The following is a 10,830-nucleotide window of genomic DNA, read 5'->3' as shown; positions in this document are numbered from 1 at the left end:
AGTTTCTCATGTTTTTTTTTCTTCATGTCAGCAATTGGCTCAAACCACCCATGTGCTGCTGAATTGCGACTGCCTTTGTTTTTTGTAATTTATTAGTCTGTATTGAAAAAAGTGCCTTTCGGAAAAACGGTACAGGGCACACTGCGTTGGATATCTCTTAAAATAAAAAAAATAAAAAACAGGGTAAGAGTCATAACAAAAATGTACCTCTTTTTAAAGTGTGTTTATACATCAGCAAAAAGCCCAGGACTAGCATAAACAATACACAGCTCATCTTGTGAAACAAACAATAATAAGTCGCGATTCTAACCACTTCCATGAATGGCAAGATATTCATTACAATTCAGAAACATTGACAACACAATGCACAGTCTACTTGTTCATTACATGTTTTATTTCTTTCGTGCGAATTTCGTGAACTACGGTGCAATAAAATTGTCAACATTGATTTCAAAGTGCGTTGATAGACCATGCCAAGTCTCGTGGGTACTCAACAAGTTTTCGAGAACCGTGTTCCCACTTACGGCCTTTTTCAAAATCACGGCTACGGCTTTGGATTTGGTTTAGGCTAGCTTGGCCCCGTGGTTGTTTTGACGTTATTGAGCGTGCTGTGCGTACGTGCTCAGGGCTTCAGACGAGGACTGAGCCTGAAGCCGAATCCAAAGTCGCAGCCGTGGTCTCAAAAAGGGAAAGTATTACGTGTTAAGGAATCCTTTATCCTATTTTTTCGCACCTTGGTGCAACCCAACTTTGGAAAACACGCAATAATTGCATTGTCTGTTTTAAGTAATACGATATCGGTGAAGTCATATAGGTTTTTTTTTACCATTATTTTCTATTTACAAAATTCAGTATCGTTATTCTCTACCAAATTGAACATGAAGTTTTCCGGCGCGAAATTTTCTTGGTAAAAGTACACATTAACTATTGATTAAATTTAAAAATTCTAGTTTGAGGTTCATGTGATTAACAAATTTAGCCCGTCCTCCTTTTCTCTTGGTGTGAGCAGCAAAAGGGAACAAAAGATATCCTTGTCCACTTGTCGGCTGGGTTTGAGCAATAAAGGATACCAAAACTGAACCCCTCCTATTTTCGGGAGATACCAAAATATATTTCCCTTTCTTTACGGCTGGATTGGATGAGTAAAGAAAACAAAAATCTACAACATTTACTTAAAATTATTACCACTCGAACCACAATTTTGAACTTTTCTTTCTGTCTGCTTTCCCAACAATGCAGCATACATTGTAAATAATAATATAAAAGATGCGCGTATACTATTTGCCAGACTATGATGCAATAATAGTTTGTAGAACAAAATGCAGTCCTGCTAACTAAAATGTCTAAACCAAAAGACTTTTAAATAATTATTATATTTTTTTCAAAATTGCGCGCGATCCTTACTTTGTTCCTCTAGCAGTATTTTATGAAGATTTTTTTCTCGTTCACAGCTCAATGAAAAAATGCTATCTTTAACCCCCCCCCAAAAAAAAAAAAAAACAACTTTAATAAAGACACTGGACAGTGGACACTTATGGTAATACGACCAGTCTTCTCACTCTGTTTATCTCAATATATGCATAAAGTAACAAACCTGTGAAAATTTGAGCTCAATCGGTCGTCGAAGTTGCGAGATAATAAGGAAAGAAAAAAATGACCTTGTCACACAAAGTTGTGTGCTTTCAGCAGATGCTTGCATTCGAGACCTCAGGTTCTAAATCTTAGGCCTCGAAATCAAATTTGTTGGAAATCACTTATTTATCGAAAACTACGTTACTTCAGAGGGAACCGTTTCTCACACTGTTTTATACTGTCAACCTCTCCCCATTACTCGTTACCAAGTAAGGTTTTGTGCTAATAATTATTTTGAGTATAGTTACCAATAGTGTACACTGCTTTTAAAAATTTAGTTATAATTAAATCTGTCAGTAATTAGAAATACTTGTTTCGTTATTTTCTGTGCGATAACTCATGCACATTATATCTTGAATGGATTTGATAAAAGTCATAATGAAACTAACGTTTTGATCTTTTAAAAAAATGCTCCATCTGGCGCGAAGTTGAAATGTTTAGGGAGAGCAAAGTTTATGTTTCACAACAGTCTGTACTTGCAACAGGTCTGTTCGCTTTTCCTTCATTTCTTATCCCGAAGAAAGACAGGACATTAACTCTTGCAAAGAAGCAAAACGTTTTCGTTAAATATACCATTATAAATGTAGTTCTTAGGGGGGGGGGGGTTGATGCCTCGATTGTTACTTGGCTTTCCATATGTTGTTTCAACTTACAGTGTTCGGCGATCTTGACAAGTTCAGACCTTGTTTGTATTCATCAGTGATAATATTTACCTACACAAAGAAAATAATTATTCTAAGTGTCACCGTACTTTTTAAAGAAGCATGTAAAATCAAAATAGTAGCAGCTAATTCCGCTTGATGTTGAATGAGAGACAATTTTGGCGCTCCATACATCGTCGTCTGCTGGCGGCTACTGTGTCTGTTGGATATCTGTCCAGGGTGTGGCCGAAGAGACAGCGAGACACGAAGTGACCAGTAGACTCATCTACTGTCAGGCCATAGACGTTACACATTCGTAGTGTATTAACCACATCTAGCTTGACGGCGACGCTCACAGACGATGAACATTTCATATGGTGCCCAAACATCACCCCAATAACCAAGTACGTCTGGATTCTTCCCATTGAAAACATGGGTTATCATGACGCCATAATCCTATACACCTGAATGTTTCTCATCATCAGGTTGGTCTGGCTCCCACTTCCGATATTCAGTCGGTTTACCATCCTCGTAACAGTTCCATTCACCTTCAACTTCAGCATCATTACAATTGATCCAAACACCTATTGGACCACCTCGGTGCTGAAGTGAAGTAAATATGAATTTATTTTCCCAATCTGAGCTCGGGGCCATTATAGATGCGTTGTTTCGATCACACTGCATCACGGCGGTGGTCCAGTTGCCCTCCATGGATCCATCCAGACCCAAGTAACAAGACTCAGCATAAGGCACCCATCCATAAGGGCACCCTCTCGCTGCAAACACACCATTGGTTACCATGATGATAACAAATAAAGTAGTAACTGCCTTAGAAATCATCATCAGATGCAATGAGCACACTTAACAATTTAAAACTGTCAGATTTCTTGACGGTATTTTGAGAGTTGACGATTCTTTGATGTAGTGTGGTGCAAGCAAAAAGTCAGAGTGAATATTGGAACCTTGTGACGCAGTATTCTATCGGCTTGAATTTTTCTGCGAAATATGGTCCTGTAGAAACAAAAGATAAATTGATTCAATTAAAGTACGCATTATTGGGTAAAAAGGAATGTTTGGTTATTAGTCGTTACTGGGATTCGGTTAAACCTGATTACCGTCATCAACTCACGCGGCCATGATTACAAAACACAGTTTGACAATCGAGTTTAATTTTGCACCAGCCACCAGGGAAATCAGTCAGACCCGTTATACCGGACGTTAACTAAACCACCAAGGTGATGTGTTCTTTTCAAATTCAGTGAAGTATGGACAATTTGATACGTTTTCAAAGAAACGGTGGCATAGGAAACTATTCAAGTGAGAAAAAGTGACCTTTGTTTCTTTCTCCTAACTTGTTTGACTAAAAGGCAGTGAACACTATAGGTAATTACTTAAAATCATTATTAGCTTAAAACCTTACTTGGTAACGAGTAATGGAGATCTGTTGATAGTATTATAAGACATTGTGAGAAACGGCTCCCTCTGGAGTAAAGTAGTTTTCGAGAAAGAAGTAATTTCCACGAATTTGACTTCGATACCTCAGATTTAGAATTTGAGGCCTCGAGATCAAGCCTCTGAAAGCACACAACTCCGTTTGGCAAGAGTGTATTTTCTTTCATTACATATTATCTCGTAACTTTGACTACCAATTGAGCTCAAATTTTCACAGGTTTGTTATTGTGCACATAAGTTGAGATACAGCAAGTGATGAGGAGACTGGTCTATGACAATTATCAATATAGTGTCCAGTGTCTTCAACTTAAATATTGCCCCTGCATTTAGAACACAGTCTTTCCCGAAGGTCTAACATATTAAATTTGCCATTCAAACCGTCGATAAAACAGCATAGTTTCAGCAAATACAACTCATTTGAAGTGCTACCAATAAATCCCTTCACAGTCTGAACGGAATGACGGACCCGCCATTTTGATCTTTGATTGTGATGTGGTTGGGTTCGTAAGCAATCACACCACAGCTGGTAACCGAGTTAATTGAAGTCAGAAATTGTAGTTATTCGTGAGTGTCATATATCATGGTCGCCTGCCAATGTCCACCACAATCCCAATGTTAGTTTAACGGCATGCGCTGGTATATGAGCGCATTTTATTGCTATTTATAGCTTGAGTGTTCGTTGCATCCAGCATGTGGTGCGGATGATATATTATTAAATGATAGTGAGCAAATTGGTGCGCCCTCTACAGTTTGTCGAGTAGAGACAGTTTTGACAGTGCATCATGGGAAAACGCCGGAATATTAATTGAATCGCCTATTAGCGTACGAACTGCGTATTATTTGGTTACGGCGACATTTTCTGGGCCGGTGAAAGCTTTTCTGAATTCCATGTCATGATTTGAAAGGTCACAAACCACACGTGTGTTGCTGAGTTGTGAGTGCGTTCGCTTTTGGATATTTGCCTCTCGGGAGAACGGTAGAGGGCGCAATGCTTTGGGTATCACCAGAGCTGTGTATTGAGAGAGTTGCGACATGGAGGGACCACTTTTCTTTGGTCACGTGGTTGCTGGGCGCCATGTTGTCTCCAAACGCAGCACAACCCGATGGGCAGACTAGTCTGGCACCCCGTGTTCGCCCATGGGATTCTTGGAAACAAAATTGCTTCTAATCGCAAGTTGTCGCAACGATCCTAGCCTTGCTCAAGGCAGTCGCATTATTCGCTCCGAAAAGACGCAGCTGTAAACCCACCCGCCGTATACCCTGTGCATGGTGTGTGCGATCACACCGAATGACCCACCCGTATACACACTGCCACATCGCACGAACTGTTCACACAAGTCATCGCACTCGTACACCACTAACCGCATGCGGAGGCCGTCAGGCCGACAGCCTTGTCGGGTCTGTATCTTCCCGTTTTAATGTGTTGTATTGAAAAAATTCCAATAGTGGACGAAATTGGGGGGGGGGGGGCTCTAGGATATGCTAGTATGCAGCTCATGAATATGTATATCGTTCGTCAGACCTATCAGACAACACAGGATGTGAGGCAAATGAATTATTCATTTTGACGTCCAATCACACACGCCTATCATGCTCGCTGAGCGTCCGTGGTGGTGGTGTGTGATGATGTAGACATGTCTCATCTTTCGCGGGCATTATGGTAATGAGCTGACCGTGGGAACTCTTCGCTTATTATAGTAATGAGGTCAGTGGCTTCAACACAGACCCTACAAGGCTGTCGGCCTGACGGCCTCCGCATGCGGATAGTGTACGGGGGCATCGTGTCGTGCGATGTTACGCACAGTGAATACGGGTGGGTTTTACGCACAGTGAATACGGGTGGGTTTTTATACAGCGGCGGTCTTTTTTCGGAGTGAATAATTCGACTGCCTTGAGCAAGGCTACAACGATCCAAATATACGGCTCTGGGTATCACCTATTTGGAATGGAAAAATGCGCTGAGTGAAAACAAAATAAACTAGAGGGGAAATGCCTTAACAGAATTGTGTATCCATTTTAAAAATGTTTAACACCAGCAAAACGCACAGGACCAGCCTAAACAATACACCGCTCATCTTGTGACACAAACAAATGGTAAAGTAGTCGCAACTCTATCCGCTCCCATGAATGTCAAGATATTCATTACAACTCAGAGACATATTGAACACAAAACAAACAGTCTATGTTAACATTACATTTTTTATTTCTTTTGTGCGAATTTCGTGAACTACAGTAAAATAAGATTGTCATCATTGATTTCAAAGTGCGTTGATAGACCATGCCACTTACGGCCCTTTTTGAAACAACGGCTTCGGATTTGAATTTGGCCCAGGCTAGCTTGGCCCCGCAGTTGTTTTGACGTTGTTGCGCGTGCTTTGCGTAAGTGCTCAAGGCTTCAGACGAGAGAACGGAGCCTGAGGCCGAATCCAAAGCCGAAGCCGTGGTTTCGAAAGGGGCAAACGTTGCCTTTACGTGTAAAGGAAAAAACCCGCGCACCTTGGTGCAACCCAAATTTTGAAAACACGCGATAATTGCATTGTCCAGTGTAATAAATATGATTGTTGGGGATTTGACATAATGTTTTTTATCATATTATATTTTCTATTTACAACATTCGGATCGTTATTCTCTATCAAATTGAACATGTGGTTCAACTATCGAAAAAAATAAAAATTATAATTAGCAATATTTTGCAAATTTTTGTCAAGTTTGTGGTTCATGTGAAAAACAATTTTATCCCGTCCTCCTTTTCTCTTGGTTTGAGCAGCAAAGGAGAATACAAAATATACTTTTCCACTTTTTGGCTGGGTTTGAGCAATAAAGGATACCAAAATTGAACCCCTCCTATTTTCGGCTGAGTTTGAGGAACAAGAGATACCAAACATATATTCCCCTTCCCTTTTCTCGCTCGATTGGATGAAAAAGGAATACAAAAATCTACAACATTTACTTAAAATTATCACCACATGCACCACAGTTTAACTTTGCTTTTTGCTTTCCCAACAATGCAGCATACATTGTAAACAAAAATGTTTGCGTAACTGAGCGTAACTATAGAACAACATGTAGTCTTGCTAACACAAATATATATCAAAAGACCTTTAAATTGTTTTTCTAAAAGAGAACACGATCTTTACTTTGTCCCTCCAGCAGTAATTTTATGAAGAAAACGTTTGTGTACACAGTTTCTTGAAAAAATGCTATATTTTACCCCCCCCCCCAAGAAAAAAAATTAGAAAGAAAAACAAAATGAAACATTTAAAAGTGTAGTTAAAATTGAACATGCAAAAAATAGTTAATGGCCTGACGTTTCGACCCTAGCAGAGTCTTTCTCGAAGGCTAAAAATTGAACATGTTAGTAATCAGAAATAATGTTTCGTTATTTCCTGTGCGTAAACTCATACACATTATTATATTGAATGGTTTTGATAACTGTCAGTATGACACTAACGTGATGATCTTAAAAAGCCAAACAAGGACTGGCGCGAAGTTGAAATGTTCAGGGCGAGCAAAGTTGATGCAACAGGTCTGTTCGCTTTTCCTTCATTTCATATCACGAAGAAAGACACAACATTAACTGTTGCAAAGAAGCAACACGTTTCCGTGAAATATTCCATTAAAGATGCATTTCTTAGGTGGGGGGGGGGGGGGTTGATGCTTTGATTGTTAATTGGCTTTCCATATGTTGTTTCAACTTACAGTGTTCGGCGATCTTGACAAGTTCACATCTTGCTTGTATCAGTGACAAGTTAAATACACAAGACGATAATTATTCTAAGTGTCATCGTACTTTTACAAGATCCAGGTAAAATCAAAATAGCAGTGAATGAGAGACAGTCTTGGCGCTCCATACATCGTCGTCTGCAGGCGGCTACTGTGTCTGTTGGGTATCTGTCCAGGGTGTGGCCGAAGAGACAGCGAGACACAAAGTGACCAGTAGACTCATCTACTGTCAGGCAATAGGCGTTACACAATCGTAGAGGATTATCCACATCTGGCTTGACGGCGACGCTCACAAACGATGAACATTTCCCGTGTTGCCGACAAATCACCCCAATAGCCAAGTATGTATGGATTATTCTTGTAATCACGGCTTATCATGAAGCCATAATCCTGATCACCTAAATGTTTCTCATCATCTGGTTGGTTTGGCTCCCACTTCCGATATTCAGTCGGTTTACCATCCTCGTTGCAGTTCCATTCACCTTCAACTTCAGCATCATTACAATTGATCCAAACACCGAGTAGATCTCCATGGTGCTGAAATGAACTAAATATGAATTTATTTTCCCAATCTGAGCTCGGGAACATTATAGATGCGTTGTTACGATCACACTGCATCACGGCGGTGGCCCAGTTGCCCTCCATGGATCCATCTAGACCAAAGTAGCAAGACTCAGCATAAGGCACCCATCCATAAGGGCACCCTCTCGCTGCAAACACACCCTTGGTTACCATGATGATAACAAATTGAGTAACAACTGCAGTTGAAATCATGACATCAGCTGCAATGAGCTCCTTAATTGTAACTTTGAAAACTTTGAGATTTGTAAAAATGTAAGTTGAGGCATCTTTGATATGGAGTGGTGCGAGCAAAAGTCAGTAATGAGCAATTTTTGAAGCGGCGCAGTATATGTCTACGAATAATTGTGTGAAGCGGAATATTTGTTGTTCAGTCGTTACCAGGAAACTGTCAAACCTGGTTGTTATTAGCAACTCATACATCCACGATGACAAAAGACAGGAAGTCCAATAACAAACAATTTTGCACCAGCGAAGAAATTATTAAACTCATTAAACCACGTGACAACCAACCACTGTGAGGCAGTTCTTTTCAGATTAAAGGAACACGTTGCCTTGGATCGGTCGAGTTGGTCTTTGAAAAGCGTTTGTAACCGTTTTTTATAAAATGCATATGGGTAGAAAGATGTTGTAAAAGTAGAATACAATGATCCACACAAACATGCCTCGAAATTGCGTGGTTTTCCTTTTACCTCGTCGACTAACACGTCGGCCATTTATGGGGGTCAAAATTTTGACTCCCATAAATGGCCGACCGTGTTAGTTCGCACAGTAGAAGGAAAACCACGCAATTTCGAGGCAAACTTGTGTGGATCATTGTATTCTACTTTTACAACATCTTTCTACCCATATGCATTTTATAAAAAACGGTTACAAACGCTTTTGTTTTGACCAACTCGTCCGATCCAAGGCAACGTGTTCCTTTAAATGACGTATGAACAATTGGATACGTTTTCCAGGACAAATTGACGTAGGAACTACTCGAGGGAGACATTAATGTTTTGTTGCCAATTATTTTGTTTGAAACAATTTTATCTGACCTGGGATTGGAAGGTATAACAGTATATCGAACTCCCCTGTTTTTTAAATGTTTTTTTTTTTTGGTAAGTTGGATTATCTTTGAAATGTTGGGATGCGGGCAAAGTAAGAAATACGCAAACTTGGGCCGCAGTATCTACGTATATTATTATGTTGACGACAAAATAAGAAATACATTTAATGAAGGAACTCATCGTTGCGTGAAGCTGACTCTTTGGTTGTTTATTAGTCGCAATACCTGGATGCAACCAAACCTGGTTATTGTTAACACTTCATACGCCCAGGATGAAAAAAGACCGAGTCCATCAAATTAATGACAATTCTGCCCGCGACAACCAACCACTGAGGCATTGTTTATGTTCGTTTGAGATTAAATGACGCACAACAAATTGTGTTTAACAAAAACGGCGACGTATGAAATTACTCCAGGGAGAAAAATTTATGACCAATATTTGCATATGATGGCAATTCTGTTTGACACAATGTATAATACCTTCCCCTTATAAATAATAGCAAATACACATCATTTGAAGAGACTACGGTACGCCTACACGGTCTGAACGACGGTGTCCGCCATTTTGAACGCTGACTTTGGATGGTTTTTAGGCAATCACACCCAGCTGATAACCAAACAAAGTAAAGCCAGACAGAATACGTGGAGTGCAGTGCACCCGATGGTCCACTCTCATCATGATCAAGATCAGCTTAAAGATGCTATGTCAGATTTTTGGCCGATTTGACCCAAAAATTTTGATTAAAATTCAATAGGTATTTTGATTGGGGTCGAGAAAAAGTTACAAGCTTTCATTTGAGCCATTGTTCGAAAAAGTCTGCCAATTATAAGTAGCAGTGAAATAAAGTGCTCAAAACTATTTTTTTGTCGGTATCCCGACAATATATATCACGTGACCAATTCTTATGTGTTTTATAAGAAACGTTTTAAATTTTTGTCATGGTTCCTGGCCATTAAAAGTAAAAGTTAAACTTTTTTTCGTTAGAGCGGGTGAAACTCTTTGAAATACCATTCACTCAAAAAAATCTATTTTTTAATGTTTGGGGCAAAAAAACTGACATAGCATCTTTAATAACGACAGGCACTGGTATAGGGAGCGCCCTTTTAGTGATTCCTTGTTCTTTTGAAGTGCACCCCACTATTGGAGTTTGTATGTATAGCATACAGTGCAAAATGCTTAAAGGAACACGTTGCCTTGGATCGGACGAGTTGGTCAAAACAAAAGCGTTTGTAACCGTTTTTTATATAATGCATATGGTTGGAAAGATGTTTTAAAAGTAGCATACAATGATCCACACAAGTTTGCCTCGAAATTGCGTGGTTTTCCTTCTACTGTGCGAACTATCACCGTCGGCCATTTATGGGAGTCAAAATTTTGACCCCCATAAATGGCCGACGTGTTAGTAAAGCTCGGTTTGCACTTACTGCAAATGCGACTGCGATACGAATTTTGATATCGGGCTGTTTTCGCATGACGTTCTACACACGTACCAATTTCATTATAATGGACATTCATGCGCTATAATTATGTTGTATCCAATGACATCTTTGCATGGTTCTGTAAAGCAAATACTTGTCATTATCATTTAAAATTCGGCGTTATCATTTGGTCTGCTTTGAAGTGCTGAATGACTATGTCACCTACATATACCAGAAGTGCGTTTTAGCGATCGTCACATACAGCAACTGCTTTGGGCTGAACTTGCCATTGTGTTATCACTGTAGCCATTAAACAGAAACAGTTATTGGTAA

General features: G+C 39.7%; 2 protein-coding genes across 2 annotated transcripts; both read right to left on the bottom strand.

Annotated features, from left to right (window-relative positions):
• Nucleotides 1-2,729: 2,729 nt before the first annotated feature.
• On the bottom strand, nt 2,730-3,074 carry LOC139945380 (asialoglycoprotein receptor 1-like). Its single transcript, XM_071942728.1, has one exon. It carries the CDS (start codon nt 3,072-3,074, stop codon nt 2,730-2,732), a length of 345 nt encoding a protein of 114 aa, XP_071798829.1.
• Nucleotides 3,075-7,709: 4,635 nt separating this feature from the next.
• On the bottom strand, nt 7,710-8,183 carry LOC139945375 (C-type lectin domain family 17, member A-like). The gene has a single exon (XM_071942723.1). The coding sequence runs from the start codon at nt 8,181-8,183 to the stop codon at nt 7,710-7,712; it is 474 nt and encodes a 157-aa protein (XP_071798824.1).
• Between the last annotated feature and the right edge of the window lie 2,647 nt (nt 8,184-10,830).

Source organism: Asterias amurensis, chromosome 12, assembly GCF_032118995.1.
Source record: "Asterias amurensis chromosome 12, ASM3211899v1".
Taxonomy (NCBI): domain Eukaryota; kingdom Metazoa; phylum Echinodermata; class Asteroidea; order Forcipulatida; family Asteriidae; genus Asterias; species Asterias amurensis.
Note: the sequence above shows the minus strand (reverse complement) of the source record. Positions and strands in the feature narration are given on the sequence as shown.